Source organism: Anomaloglossus baeobatrachus, chromosome 2, assembly GCF_048569485.1.
Source record: "Anomaloglossus baeobatrachus isolate aAnoBae1 chromosome 2, aAnoBae1.hap1, whole genome shotgun sequence".
Taxonomy (NCBI): domain Eukaryota; kingdom Metazoa; phylum Chordata; class Amphibia; order Anura; family Aromobatidae; genus Anomaloglossus; species Anomaloglossus baeobatrachus.
Genome location: NC_134354.1, coordinates 748093692 through 748109390, shown reverse-complemented (window position 1 = coordinate 748109390; position 15699 = coordinate 748093692). Strand labels below are relative to the sequence as shown.

At 50.7% G+C, this 15699-nt stretch overlaps 1 protein-coding gene across 3 annotated transcripts in view; it reads left to right on the top strand.

Moving 5' to 3' along the window:
• Nucleotides 1-15699, top strand: part of DYNC2H1 (dynein cytoplasmic 2 heavy chain 1) — an 852364-nt gene that overhangs the window by 213375 nt on the left and 623290 nt on the right. For all 3 annotated transcript variants that reach the window (XM_075337457.1, XM_075337458.1, XM_075337455.1), the window contains exons 23-24: nt 4432-4587; nt 6613-6727. In XM_075337457.1, coding sequence (XP_075193572.1) covers nt 4432-4587; nt 6613-6727 — 271 coding nt within the window. The remainder of the gene's footprint in view (nt 1-4431; nt 4588-6612; nt 6728-15699) is intronic.

Here is a 15699-nt window from a genome sequence, read left to right as displayed (position 1 = left end):
CTTTTGCGGCTGTGTGGGCTCTCCAAGCAATCTCGGCATGTCTGACTGAGATCAATGCTGTCACGCGGAATTCTGCTCCGCATGTGTCTTCCTTGACCTCTAAGGCATCAGCATTTTCGTCCTACGCCATGAACGCCATCCTGGACTCTGCTAGCCGTACGGCTGTAGCATCTGCTAACTCCGTGGCAGTCCGCAGGGCCATGTGGCTGCGCGAATGGAAAGCAGACTCTGCTTCCAAAAGGTTGTTAACTGGTTTGCCTTTTTCTGGCGAACGTTTGTTTGGCGAACGGTTGGATGAGATTATTAAGGAATCCTCGGGAAAGGACTCCTCCTTACCCCAGTCCAAACCTAAGAGACCTCAGCAGAGAAAAATCCAATCGAGGTTTCGGTCCTTTCGTCCCTCCGCCAAGCCCCAATCCTCTTCGTCCAACCGGCCGGAGGAAGGCCAGAAGAACTCCTATGGGTGGCGGTCCAAGTCACGCCCCCAAAAGGCCGCAGGAGGCACTGCCTCCAAGACGGCCTCCTCATGACTCTCGGCCTCATCTAGCCACATCCTCGATCGGTGGCAGGCTCTCCCGCTATGCCGACGCCTGGTGGCCACACGTTCAAGACCGATGGGTGAGAGACATTCTGTCTCATGGTTACAGGATAGAGTTCAGCTCTCGACCTACGGCTCGTTTTTTCAGAACCTCCCCACCCCCCGCACAGGCAGACGCACTGTTTCAGGCGGTGGACGCTCTAAAGATGGAAGGAGTTGTGATTCCCGTTCCCCTTCAGGAACGTGGTCACGGATTTTACTCCAACTTGTTCGTGGTGCCAAAAAAGGACGGGTCTTTCCTTCCCGTTCTGGACCTCAAGCTGCTCAACAGACATGTGAGAACCAGACGGTTTTGGATGGAATCTCTCCGCTCGGTCATCGCCTCGATGTCACAAGGAGACTTCCTAGCATCGATCGACATCAAGGATGCTTATCTCCATGTGCCGATCGCACCCGAACACCAACGTTTCCTGCGTTTCGCCATCGGGGACGAACACCTCCAGTTTGTCGCATTGCCCTTTGGCCTGGCGACAGCCCCACGGGTCTTCACCAAAGTCATGGCATCCGTCGTGGCGGTCCTGCACTCTCAGGGCCACTCGGTAATCCCATACTTGGACGATCTCCTAGTCAGGGCCCCTTCTCGGGTGGCGTGTCAACGAAGTCTTACCGTCACTCTGGCGACTCTCCAGCAGTTCGGGTGGATCATCAATTTCCTGAAATCCAAGTTGACGCCGACCCAATCACTGACTTACCTCGAGATGGAGTTTCATACCCTTCCAGCGTTAGTCAAGCTACCGCGGGACAAACAGCTTTCTCTGCAGGCGGGGGTGCAGTCACTTCTTCGGAGTCCGTCACACCCCTTAAGGCGCCTCATGCACTTCCTGGGGAAGATGGTTGCAGCTATAGAGACAGTGCCGTTCGCGCAATTCCATCTACGGCCACTCCAATGGGACATTCTTCGCAAATGGGACAAGAGTTCGGCTTCCCTCGACAAGAACATCTCTCTTTCACTTGCAACCAAAACATCACTTCAGTGGTGGCTCCTACCCACATCTCTGTCTCGGGGAAAATCCTTCCTCCCCCCAACCTGGGCCGTGGTCACCACGGACGCGAGCCTGTCAGGTTGGGGAGCGGTTTTTCTCCACCACAGGGCTCAAGGAACCTGGACTCCAATAGAATCGTCCCTTCAGATCAATGTTCTGGAGATAAGGGCAGTATATCTAGCCCTATTGGCTTTCCATCGGTGGCTGGAGGGCAGACAGATCCGAATCCAGTCGGACAACGCCACTGCCGTCGCCTACATCAACCACCAAGGTGGCACTCGCAGTCGTCAAGCCATCCAGGAAGTCGAGCGGATTCTGCAGTGGGTGGAAGTCACAGGCTCCACCATCTCCGCAGTTCACATCCCGGGCATGGAAAACTGGGAAGCAGATTTTCTCAGTCGTCAGGGCATGGACGCGGGGGAATGGTCTTTTCACCCAGACGTGTTTCGAGAGATCTGTCGCCGCTGGGGAACGCCGGACGTCGATCTCATGGCATCGAGATACAACAACAAGGTCCCGGCCTTCATGGCACGGTCTCAGGATCACAGAGCTCTGGCAGCGGACGCTCTGGTCCAGGATTGGTCGCAATTTCGACTGCCATATGTGTTTCCCCCTCTGGCAATGCTGCCCAGAGTACTACGCAAGATCCGGTCCGACTGCCGTCGCGCCATTCTCGTCGCTCCAGACTGGCCGAGGCGGTCGTGGTATCCAGATCTGTGGCATCTCACGGTGGGTCAACCGTGGGCGCTTCCAGACCGTCCAGACTTGCTGTCACAAGGGCCGTTTTTCCATCTGAATTCTGTGGCCCTCAACCTGACTGTGTGGCCATTGAGTCCTGGCTCCTAGCGTCTTCAGGGTTATCTCAGGATGTCATTGCCACTATGAGACAAGCCAGGAAGCCAACGTCCGCCAAGATCTATTACAGGTCTTGGCAAATCTTCCTATCCTGGTGCGCTGATAACGGTTTTCCTCCATGGCCGTTTGCCTTACCCACATTCCTTTCATTCCTACAATCTGGAATGGACAAGAGTTTGTCCCTCGGCTCTCTCAAGGACCAAGTGTCGGCGCTCTCCGTGTTTTTTCAAAAGCGTCTAGCCAGGCTTCCGCAGGTCCGCACGTTCCTGCAGGGGGTTTGCCACATGGTCCCACCTTACAAACGTCCGTTGGATCCTTGGGATCTTAACAGGGTTCTGACGGCTCTTCAAAAGCCGCCTTTTGAGCCGCTGCGGGATGTTTCTCTTTCCCGTCTTTCTCAGAAGGTGGCCTTCCTGGTGGCGGTCACATCACTTCGGAGAGTGTCTGAGCTTGCAGCGCTGTCATGCAAAGCCCCCTTCCTGGTTTTTCACCAGGATAAGGTGGTTCTGCGTCCTGTCCCGGAATTTCTTCCTAAGGTGGTATCCCCCTTTCATCTAAATCAGGATATCTCCTTGCCTTCCTTTTGCCCTAATCCAATTCACCAGTGTGAAAAGGATTTGCACTCTTTGGATCTAGTGAGAGCACTCCGGTTCTACGTGTCTCGCACGGCGCCCCTGCGCCGTTCAGACGCGCTCTTTGTCCTTGTCGCTGGCCAGTGTAAGGGCTCTCAGGCCTCCAAGTCAACCTTGGCTCGGTGGATCAAGGAACCGATTCTCGAGGTCTACCGTTCTTCTGGGCTTCCACTTCCTTCAGGGTTGAAAGCCCATTCTACCAGAGCCGTAGGTGCGTCCTGGGCTTTGCGGCATCGGGCGACGGCTCAGCAGGTGTGTCAGGCAGCTACGTGGTCTAGTCTGCACACTTTCACGAAGCACTATCAAGTGCATGCCTATGCTTCGGCAGACGCCAGTCTAGGTAGGCGAGTCCTCCAGGCGGCGGATGCCCACCTGTAAGAGGGGGCCGTTTTCGGCTCCTTTTATTGAGGTATTTTTTTACCCACCCAGGGACTGCTCTTGGACGTCCCAATTGTCTGGGTCTCCCAATGGAGCGACAAAGAAAAAGGGAATTTTGTTTACTTACCGTAAATTCCTTTTCTTCCAGCTCCTATTGGGAGACCCAGCACCCGCCCCTGTGCCCTTCGGGCTGGTTGTTCTTTTGTGTACACATGTTGTTGATGTTGATTTGTTCTTATGGTTCATGGTCTTCAGTTCTCCGAACATCCTTCGGATTGAATTTACCCTAGACCAATTTATAAGTTTTCTCCTTCCTGCTTTTGCACCAAAACTGAGGAGCCCGTGATCCACGGGAGGGTGTATAGGCAGAGGGGAGGGGTTACACTTTTTAAAGTGTAATACTTTGTGTGTCCTCCGGAGGCAGAAGCTATACACCCAATTGTCTGGGTCTCCCAATAGGAGCTAGAAGAAAAGGAATTTACGGTAAGTAAACAAAATTCCCTTTTTTGTTTACTTACCGTAAATTCTTTTTCTTATAGTTCCGTATTGAGAGACCCAGCACCCTCCCTGTTGCCTGTTGGCAATTTTCTTGTTCCGCGTGTTATCACCGGCTGTTGTCGTGGACAGAGTCTCCGGTTGTTCCGGTTTTTGCTCTGTTCTACTTGTGGGTGGCTATTCTCCTTCAGCTTTTGCACTAAACTGGCTGGGTCTGCTCACCAGGGGGTGTATAAGCTCAGGGGGAGGAGCTACACTTTTAAGTGTAGTACTTTGTGTGTCCTCAGGAGGTAGAAGCTAAACACCCATGGTCTGGGTCTCCCAATACGGAACTATAAGAAAAAGAATTTACGGTAAGTAAACAAAATTCTCTTTTTTGAGGCTGTTAAAATTATTTGGAAATTGTTTTTTCTTTATTATTGATTTTTCCAAGACTATTTTTTGTAAATAAACATGTAAAATATAATATTTTGTTTTCTTGATCTTCCAGGGAGGACTGTCTACACTTTGATCTGGAGGCTCCCGATTTCTCCCTTGCAGATGAGATCCGCTTTGACATTGATGGCTGCACAAAAACCTGGTCTTTATATGAAGAGTTTTATCAAGGGTTTAATGAGAAGGCTAGGGAGGACTGGATCTCTTTCAGGTACATCTTCCTACCATTAACAAATTCCAGACAGCAAAAACTGGTTACATATAGCCCACCGTTACGTGTTTTCAGCTCCTGTGCCGACTTATGTTCACATGCTTAATGTAACTACTGCCTGATGATTGCTGACTATAATCAGGCTCTGTGTGCGGCGTCATCTTATAGTCCGTGCTCACCTGTGGTCCGGGCAGGTCAGTGCTAACCGCACACACCATGGGAGAAAGAAAGCTTTCCCAGAGAACTGCACGGTGCTGTCTTATACAGTAATGGAGTGTATGCACAATACATTTGATCACGTTGTTGTCACCCCCCCAATGTGAGTCAAACACTGCAGCGGCTCGCACTGGGTTGAGCATCTAGCGTACCTGAGCACAGTGATGCGCGCGTGTGTGGTCAGCATACATAAAGCACCCAAACTCCAAACCTGAACTGTTTTTTTTTTTTTACATTCACTGCTCCCCGCGCATCATCATCAGCACGGGGTGCAGTGAATCAGTATACTCACTGGCCACGATCCCTGCAGCATCGCGATGTCTGTTCCGGCCGTGGCTATGTGGGGAGACTAGCGGTGCTTACAGAGATGACGCGCACACACAGTCGCGGCTGGTACAGACAGGAGGACATCGCGATGCTGCAGGGATCATGGCCGGCTGCACTCAGTGGCGCTGCTGCTGGCACAGACTGGATGAGGACGAGTGATGCTGCTGGAGTGAGGAAAGGTGAGTATAAACGTTTATTTTTTTGTGTGCCACGGTATGCAGTCCATATAGCAAGATGGGGGTAATTATCAGGATGGGGGTATATAGCAGGATGGGGTATATAGCAGGATGGGGTATATAGCAGGATGGGGGTATATAGCAGGATAAGGGTATTTATCAGGATGGGGGTATATAGCAGGATGGGGGTATTTAGCAGGATGGGGGTATTTAGCAGGATGGGGGTATTTAGCAGGATGGGGGTATTTAGCAGGATGGGGGTATATAGCAGGATCGGGGTATATAGCAGGATGGGGGTATATAGCAGGATGGGGGTATATAGCAGGATGGGGGTATATAGCAGGATGGGGGTATATAGCAGGATGGGGGTATATAGCAGGATGGGGGTATTTAGCAGGATGGGGGTATATAGCAGGATGGGGGTATATAGCAGGATGGAGGTATATAGCAGGATGGGGGCATATAGCAGGATGGGGGTATTTATCAGGATGGGGGTATTTATCAGGATGGGGGTATATAGCAGGATGGGGGTATATAGCAGGATGGGGGTATATAGCAGGATGGGGGTATATAGCAGGATGGAGGTATATAGCAGGATGGGGGCATATAGCAGGATGGGCGCATATAGCAGGATGGGGGCATATAGCCGGATGGGGGCATATAACAAGATGTGGCAATATGCCAGGATGGGGGTATATAGCAGGTTGCGGCCATGTGCCAGGATGAGGATATATAGCAGGATGTGGCCATATGCCAGGATGAGGGACATATGTATACAAGCATGGGGATCATATACAAGACAGGAGGATCATTACCAGGATGGGGTACCTTAGTATAGAATTTGGGGACATTACCCCCCATAACAGTGTCAGCAGCAGATCCTTGCCCTGTAACAGTGTGTCATGACCACATTTTTTGCTTAAATTTTTATTTTCCTTTTCTCCTCCTCTAAAACCAGGGTGCGTCTTATGGTCCGGTGCGTCTTATAGTCTGTAAAATACGGTACCCATTGTAGCCATTGTGATGGTGCACATGGTCGATTTTCCACACAGACCAATGGATAGTGTGGGAAAAAAATCACAGTATACACCATTCTGGTCTGATGTAAGAATCAGACTAGTGCATGTCTAGTAAGTAAACTCTTGCACCCAACCCCTATATGAGCACACTGGGATGGAAACGTCCGGATACGATTGACCTGTCAACCCATAAACTGTACAACATTGTATTGTGTGCTACGGTATTCTGTATATCTCACTTCGCTATCTAAACTTGCCTGGTTCTTAATCATCTTCTGCCTTCGTAGGAGCAAATGTTACAGTTTTGAAGAATTCCTCCTGTCCTGGCATGACCGACTTAGAAAAATGGAAGAACATACCACGATGTCTGTGAAGCTCCAGACAGAGATTGACAGATACAAGGTACCACATTAACAAATGTATTGTGCTAGAGGAAGATTGTGAAACTCCTAATAAATAATATTGACCGTACCTAGGTTGAATCCCATGTCATATGGGTATAGGGGGCTTTACATGCAGCGATATTGCTAGCGATCGTCCCCGCCCCCGTCGTTTGTGCGTCACGGGCAAATCACTGCCCGTGGCGCACAATATCGCTAGTACCTGTTACACGGACTTACCTGCCTAGCGACGTCGCTGTGGCTGGCGAACCGCCTCCTTTTTAAGGGGGCGGTTCATGCGGCGTCACAGCGACGTCACATGGCAGACGTCCAATAGAAGCGGAGGGGCGGAGAGCAGGCACATGAAAGTCACTCCCACCTCGTTGCCGAAGGACGCAGGTACGGTGTTGTTCATCGTTCCCGGAGTGTCACACGTAGCGATGTGTGCTGCCTCAGGAACGATGAACAACCTGCATCCAGCACCATCAACGATATTTGAGATTAGAACGACGTGTCAACGATCAACGATAAGGTGAGTATTTTTGATAGTTAGCAGTCGTTCGTACGTGTCACACGCAACGACGTCGCTAACGAGAATGGATGTGCATCACGAATTTTGTGACCCCCAACGACATCTCGTTAGCGATGTTGTTGCGTGTAACAGGGCCTTTTGGGCACTCAACGTATTCAACCACTGCAAAAATGGCTAAAAATACCCCAGTGAAGGCGCGTCAGGAAAATAACCGTCAGCATTTTCCTGACAATTTTTCACTTTGGAAAACTCTATTTTTCCACTGTTGGCTTAAAGACACTGTGCACACACCCAATGGGTGGATCTGCTATATGTTGAGTCTTCTAGATGCTACTTTCACCTTGTGGTCTCCTCTCTTCCTGGTAATTATTGATGTACATTCCACAAAAAAAAATAAAAATAAAAATATGTTAAACTGCTGAGACATTGTCTAGAGGCCTGTGGGGTGCGAGGTGCAGGACCCCGGCCAATCCGACATTGAGGACCTATTCGTACTGGGCAACCTCTTTAATATTCATTTTTTTTTTTACCTGTATATCTACAAAGAATAGTTGCGTATATAATAGGAGTATGATGGCATACTGGCCGCTAGGCAATACTCAATATCTCAGCCGTTTAACATGTTTTTATTTTTATTTTTTTGTGGGAAGTGCATCATTAATTACCAGAAAGGGAGGAGACCACAAGGTGAAAGTAGCATGCAGAAGACTCAAGATTTGGCCATCAGTGTAAAAGTAGGGAACAACCTCTTTAAAGGAATCGTCCAGTGAAGATAAGTTCTCACTTAGAACTTGGATTGCTTTAGGGGTTAGCGCTGGACCCACACCGATTGGAAGAACAAGACACATTTATCTCCCAATGGTGCAATTTTATCCACAGTTGAACAGAACGGCAGTGCACATGATGGACCACCCTGTGAGGCTGTTGAACTTCGCACTTGTCTTTCCAGTAGCCCTATAGAGATTGAATGGAGCCCTGCCAAGGGGATAAATGTACTCCATTCTGAGGATCAATGTCGGTCCCAGAGGACGGACCCCACTGATCAATAAGTTATCACATGTCCAGTGTACAGGAGATCCTCTCTGAACAACCCCTTTTAAATAGATTTGACAAGCAGAGTAAATTACATATGTACTTTCTCTGGGCAAAAATTTTAAAAGACATTTTCTTTAATTAAAAATATATGAATATTTTTTTTTTTCTTTATCGTTCCTTATGGGAGACCCAAACCATGGGTGTATAGCTTCTGCCTCCGGAGGACACACAAAGTACTACACTAAAAGTGTAGCTCCTCCCTCCGAGCATATACACTCCCCGGATGACAAATCCAACCAGTTCAATGCTTTGTGTTCAGGAGGTCACACACACACATGCATCCTCTGATTTTTGATTTTTGATTTCAAAGATTTGGAAGAAAAGCGGGTCCAATCTGGACTCCCGGCATGTCCCTTCTCACCCCACTGTGTCGGCGATGCTGTTAAGGTTGATTTCAGGGCTGGAGCCTTCACATGCCGCGCTCCTTCGCCATCCCTTGGGGCTCTGGTTTGAAGTGGGAGCCATCACGGTTCTCACTGCTTTGCAGGAGACCGGTCTCCATCCGCAGCCCTGTTCAGGATCCTGCCGGACGGAGCGATGACCCCCCAGGGACCTGGCACCTGCGTCTCAAGCTAAGTACTGAGACGTTATTACCACAGAAAGTGGTCTTTCTAGGGGTCCCTTGTACTTTATTTGTGGGGGAGAATGTGTTATATGTATGTTTTAACATTTCCGGCCGGTTCTCCAGTTTTCACTGGAGAACCGCGCCGATGGTGCCTGCACACTGGCCGCATGTTTAAATCTAGGCCCCGGCTTCGCCTGAGGCCTAGTTTCGATTCTATGTCAGTCAGTGCAGTGAGACAGGGTGGCTCCGCCCACCGGCTGCTCAGCACAGGGAAGGGACACTCCTCACTGAGGAAAGATTCCCTCCCCTGTATGCCTCATTTGCCCTCCGTCCTGCTCTCAGAGTAGGCCCCGCCCCCTCTCCTCGCTGTGGACGCCATTTTCTCAGCGTTCTAGGGCACAGAGATCAATGTCTGCAAACACATTGTGACAAATGGGGGCCTGGGACAGAGCCCCCAGTTCTGGGGGATCTGGAGGGCACAGAAATGCCCCTATGTTAAACAGTCTGGCAAGCCACAACCTCCGGTTGTGCAGCTGCTTATACACTCTGTTTATATACTCTGCTGGGGTTTTTTTTCCGAAAAGCCCCCACTTCTGGGGAATCTGGAGCAGAGATGTTATGTTAAACGGTCTGGCAAGCCACAACCTCTGGTTGTGCTGCTGCTTATATACTCTGTTTATATACTCTGCTGGGGGTCTTTCTGGACAGAGCCCCCACTTCTGCAGCATGTCTTATATCAGTGCAGGGCTGCAAGGCTGTTTTTTATTATGCACCGCATGTTGACTCGTACTGTCTGTACCGAGCACATAACCACATTGTGATGCCTGCTCTGACATAGTGGTGCCTCAGCCTGGAGGCTTATCCCCAGTGGTCCCTCCGGCTGCTCCGGCTCCGGGGTAGAATCCCTCTCTCCAGGGGACAGCTGTCCCGGACACTGCTGAGCATGCATCAGCCCCCTTCTCAGGGCGCTTCTGCTGCTACGGCTCGCTCAGCAAAGCTCACAGAGGATTCTTCATCTGGGAGCCCGTCCTCCTAAAATGGAGACGCAGGGTCCCCTTTCCCTCCTCGCCCCGCGGCTCTGGTTCACGAGCTGACTCGCAGGACAAGGAGGACGCCTTACTGGGGGCTCGGACGCTCTCCATGTACCCCATTGATCTGTCCGAAAGTGACGCAGATGCTAATGATTTGATTGCGTCCATTATATTTGTACTGGACCTCAATCCGCCTGTATCAGGGGAGCACCCCTCTTTGGCAGAAAAGCATCAGTATACCTTGCCTAAGAGAACAAGGAGTGTGTTCCTTATCCACTCCAGCATTCAGGTCACTGTGACCAAGCCCAGAGCCTGTCCTGACAGACGCTTCCCAGAGCGTGGTTCTGATGACTGTTTCCCCCTACCACCAGTGGTGGTCAAGGAGTGGGCTCATTCACCAAGGGTGGACCCTCCGGTGTCTAGACTTTCAGCCCGGACAGTTGTATCAGTGGCTGACGGCACCTCTCTGAGGATCCCACTGTCCGCCAGGTTGTCCTTCTGGCCAAATCTATATATGAGGCGGCAGGGGCCTCGTTCTCCCCATCTTTTGCAGCAGTGCGGGCTCTCAAAGCCATCTCTGCTTCTCGGGAGGAGATGCATTCCCTCACCAGGGCCTTTATGCCCGAATTGGTTGCCTTAACTTCCCAGGCTTCAGTCTTTTCATCCTATAGCTGGAGACTGTCACCGCACTGCGGTGGCCTCGGCTACTTCCCTCGCTATCCGCAGGTTCCTGTGGCTTCGAGAGTGGAAGGCAGATGCTTCTTAAGAAGTTCCTTGCTGGACTCCCTTTTGCTGGGACCAGTCTATTCGGTGAACAACTGGATGAAATTATTAAGGAAGCTTTTGGCAGGAAGAGTACTTCCATGCCACAACCCAGGAAACCTTCCAGGGCAGGAACCAGACGAGGTTTCGTTCCTTTCGTTTCCTCTAACTGGTCGTCCTCTAAGCCCTCGGCCTCGTCCACTAACTCAGCCAAGGTCCGTAAACCAACTGGCGCATGAAGCCGCGTCCTAAGTCGGCAGGAGCTGCAGCCACTAAGGCAGCCTCCTCTTGATTATCTGGCCGCGCCAGTAACGTCCTTGGTCGGTGGCAGGCTCTCCCTCTTGGGCGACGTGTGGTTTCAACACGTCTTCGATCAGTGGGTGTGGGTTACCATCTCCCACGGCTACAAAATAGAATTCTATTCAGCCGCCAAACAGATTTTTTCTGACAACTCCCCCTGCTCCAAGGCCGCCGCCTTCTCACAGGCCGTGGCATTCTTGCAGGCCAATGGAGTAATTGTACCAGTTCCCAACTGGGAACGGTTCTGAGATTTCTACTCAAATCTCTTCCTAGTCCCCGAAAAGGACGGTGCTTTCCGACCAGGATCTCAAGCTTCTCAACAAGCATGTTCAGGTGCGGCAATTTTGCATGGAATCTCTGCGATCAGTCAATGACCCAAGGAGATTTCTTAGCATCCATCGACATCAGAGATGTCTCTCTGCATGTGCCATTCGCAGTTTCACACCAGCGTTGGCTACGTTTTGTAATCGGAGAGGAACATTTCCAATTCGTGGCTCTCCCCTTTGGGTTAGCCACGGCCCCTCGTGTATTCACCAGTTGCGGTTCTGCTCCTCCAGGGGTTGGTAGTGATTCCTTACCTGGACGCCCTTCTAGTCAGGGCTTCATCCAGTGCAGACTGTCAGCGGAGTGTCTCGCTCACTCTCGCCACGCTTGCAAGTCCACTCTGACCCCGACCCAGGAACTTACGTACCTAGGGATGCAATGCGAGACTCTGCTGGCACTTGTGAAGCTGCCCTTAGTCAAACAGCAGTCCCTTCATCTGGCGGTTCGCTCTCTGCTGAGGCTCCGCCGTCATTCCATCAGGCACCTCATGCAGGTGCTGGGTCAGATGGTGGCGTCAATAGAAGCGGTTCCCCTTGCCAGTTCCATCTGCGTCCCCTGCAGCTGGACATTTTCCGCTGTTGGGACAAGGGACTTCTTCCTTGCACAGGCTGGTGGCTCTGTCGCCACAGACCAGGAGCTCTCTTTAAGTGGTGGCTTCGGTCCTTCTCTTTGTACCAGGGACGCTCCTTTCTGGCCCCGTCATGGGTGATTCTCACCACGGATGCCAGTCTATCCGGCTGGGGAGCAGTGTTTCTCCACCACCGAGCACAGGGCACTTGGACTCCGTCCGAATCAGCCCTCTCGATCAATGTGCTGGAAATCAGGGCTGTAGTCCTAGGACTCGCAGCCGCCTAGCAATGTTGGAAGTTCAACATATCCTTCAGTGGACGGAGACTCCAAGTCCACCATATCCGCAGTCCACATCCCAGGCGCAGAGAACTGGGAGGCAGATTATCTCAGCCGTCAAACCGTGGACAGCGGCGAGTGAGCCCTGCATCCGGCAGTGTTCCGGTCAATTTAGCAGGCAGGGCACTCCGGGAGTGGATCTAATGGCATCCCGGCACAACAACAAGGTCCCGGTTTACGTGGCTCGCTCCCACGATCCTCAGGCCTTGGCAGCGGACGCGCTGGTTCCAGATTGGTCCCAGTTCCGTCTGGCCTACGTGTTTCCCCCTCTAGCTCTCTTGCCCAGAGTCCTGCGCAAGATCAAAATGGAGGGCCGTCGGGTCGTACTCATCGCCCCAGGCCCAGGCGAGCTTGGTTCCCAGACCTGCTCCGTCTGTTCGTAGAGGTGCTGTGGCATCTCCCGGACCGGCCAGACGTTCTCTCAGAGGGTCCGTTTTCCACAACAATTCTGCGGCTCTCAGATTGACGGCGTGGCTCTTGAGCCCTGAATCCTTACGGCTTCAGGCATTCCTTCCGAGGTCATCTTCACTATGACTCAGGCTCGGAAGTCTTCCTCGGCCAGGTTTTACCTCAGGACTTGGAGAATTTTCCTGTCCTGGTGTCGTTCTTCCGGCCATGCTCCTTGGCCGTTTTTTCCTTGCCGACCATCCTGTCCTTTCTACAGTCCAGCCTGCAGCTAGGTCTGTCCCTCATTCCCTCAAGGGACAGGTCTCGGCTCTGTCAGCGGCGTATCGCCCGACTGGCCCAGGTGCGCACCTTCATGCAGGGCGCATCTCTCATCATTCCGCCTTACCGGCGGTCTCTGGATCCCTGAGACCTTTCTTTGGTCCTCATGGCCTTACAGAAACCCCCCTTTGAGCCTCTTAGGGAGGTTTCGTTGTTTAGTCTTTCACAGAAAGTGGTTTTTCTGGTGGCCATAATTTCTCTCAGGAGAGTCTCTTATTTGACTGTGCTCTCTTCGGAGTCACCCTTTTTGGTTTTTTTCACCAAGACAAGGTGGTTCTCCATCCAACTCCGGGCCTTCTCCCTAAGGTGGTGTCTCCGTTCCACCTTAACCAGGACATTTCATTGTCTTCCCCTTGTTCGGCCCCTGTGCATCGCTTTGAGAAAGCGTTGCATGCTTTAGATTTGGTGCGGACGCTCCGGATCTATGTGTCACGCACCGCTGTTTTTTTAGGCGGTGCACCTCTCTTTTTGTGCTGACCACAGGTCAGCGCAAGGGTCTCTCGGCTTCTAAACCGACCCTAGCTCATTGGATTAGGTCGGCCATATGCGATGCCTACCTATGTTCTCAGATGCCTCCCCCGCCAGGGATTAAGGCGCACTCGACCAGAGCTGTCGGTGCCTCTTGGGCTACGGCTCAGCAGGTCTGTCAGGCTGCCACTTGGTCTAGTCTGCACACCTTTTCGAAGCACTACCAAGTGCATGCTCATGCTTCGGCAGATGCGAGCTTGGGCAGACGCATCCTTCGGACGGCTGTCGCCCATTTGTGAAGTTAGGTTTCGCCTACTTCTCAGTTTCCGTTTATTTCCCACCCATGGACTGCTTTGAGACGTCCCATGGTTTGGGTCTCCCATAAGGAACGATAAAGAAAAAGAGAATTTTGTTTACTTACCGTAAATTCTTTTTCTTATAGTTCCGACCTGGGAGACCCAGCACCCTCCCTGTTGCCTGTTGGCAGCTTTCTTGTTCCGTGTGTTTTCACCGGCTGTTGTTGTAGACAGAAGTTCCGGTTATTCCGGGTTTTACTCTATCTCTACTTATGGGTGGATGTCCTCCTTCAGCTTTGGCACTAAACTGGTTGGATTTGTCATCCGGGGAGTGTATATGCTCGGAGGGAGGAGCTACACTTTTAGTGTAGTACTTTGTGTGTCCTCCGGAGGCAGAAGCTATACACCCATGGTTTGGGTCTCCCATGTCGGAACTATAAGAAAAAGAATTTACGGTAAGTAAACAAAATTCTCTTTTTTTATTAAGTTTGAAGCTATAGCATGGGATTTTAATTCCTTTTTATGTTGCAAAAGTGTAAAACAGATTTTGAGTGTAAAGGGTACTTTACATGCTGCGACATCGCTAGCGATCTCGTTAGCGATGTGAAAATTTAGATCGCAAGTGCGATCTTTTGAGATCGCACATAGGTCATTTTACGCATGTGCGATCTCGAAAGATCGCACTTGCGATCTAGAATTTCACATCGCTAACGAGATCGCTAGCGATGTCGCAGCATGTAAAGTACCCTTAAGGCCGGGGCCACATGGGGCACTACTGCGATCCTCTCGCATGACACTTGGCTCACGCTGGCAGCACAGCAGGAGCCGAGTGTCATGCGAGTGTCTTTGCTACTGAGGTCCGACCGTGCGAGCGGACCTCCGCTGCGGGGGGCGGGCCGGCTCTGAGGAGGGGGGCCAGCGCTGTGGAGGGGCGGGAAGGATTTATCTCTCTCTCTCCTCTGTAGCTGGCTATTGTTATTCTCGCTCTGCACTTGCATTACACCGGTGTACCGCGAGTGCAGTGCGATTTTTCTCTCGCCCCATTCACTTCAATGGATGTGAGAGAAAGAGTCTCGCATTACAGTTGCAGCATGCTGCGATTTGTTTTCTCGGTCTGATTAGGGCTGAGAAAATAATCGCTCAAGTGTGCTGACACACAGGCTAGAATTAATCCGAGTGGAATGCGATGTTTTATCGCACTCCACTCGCACTGATTTTCTCGCCGTGTGTCTTAGGCCTAAAATCTATTCTTCTGACATGTATTGTGCCCCTTCTGCTCTAGAGCGTTACACTGATGTAAGCACAGTCTGCTTGGCTGAGAGCTTCTAAAGGGACATTGAACTGCATAGGGCTCTATGGTCCACTCATTTTCCAGCTTGGTGGATGTCCCAGTCCTCCCCATGTTTTGGCGTAGCTCAGTAACCTTACAGAACATATTTAAAAGCATACATACATACATACATACATTTGTTGCTCTGGGTACGACAATTTCTTGTGCAAGAAACGGGATAGGTGTCATACCTGTCACGTATGTTGCAGGCATTGCTGAAATTATTTCCAAATCCCATCTTTGCACCATTATTGATGATTTTTTGCTTTTAAATTCCATTTTTCCATTTTGAATGTTCGGTACTCTTGCTTTCATGTATATAATTACATACATACATACATACATACATACATACATATAGCTCAGTAAATGGTGGGGGTCAACCATGCGATCCTCCAGTAGGCTAAAGCTCTGGCATAAAGGGGCCCATCCACAAACACCGTCATGAGGTTGAGTACTAGATGACCCCTTTTGAAGCTGATAGTAGATGTGTGCTGATGATTACAGCAGAGTTTCCTACATGTGCGCCACTCACAATTACCAGCAATCAATACACATCGTTTGTATGTTAAAATCAATAAACTCTTGACTAAATGCATATTACTTTACTGTGTAAGTTTTTTTTCACTGGTTTAGGTTAAAAAATAAAAATAAAAAAA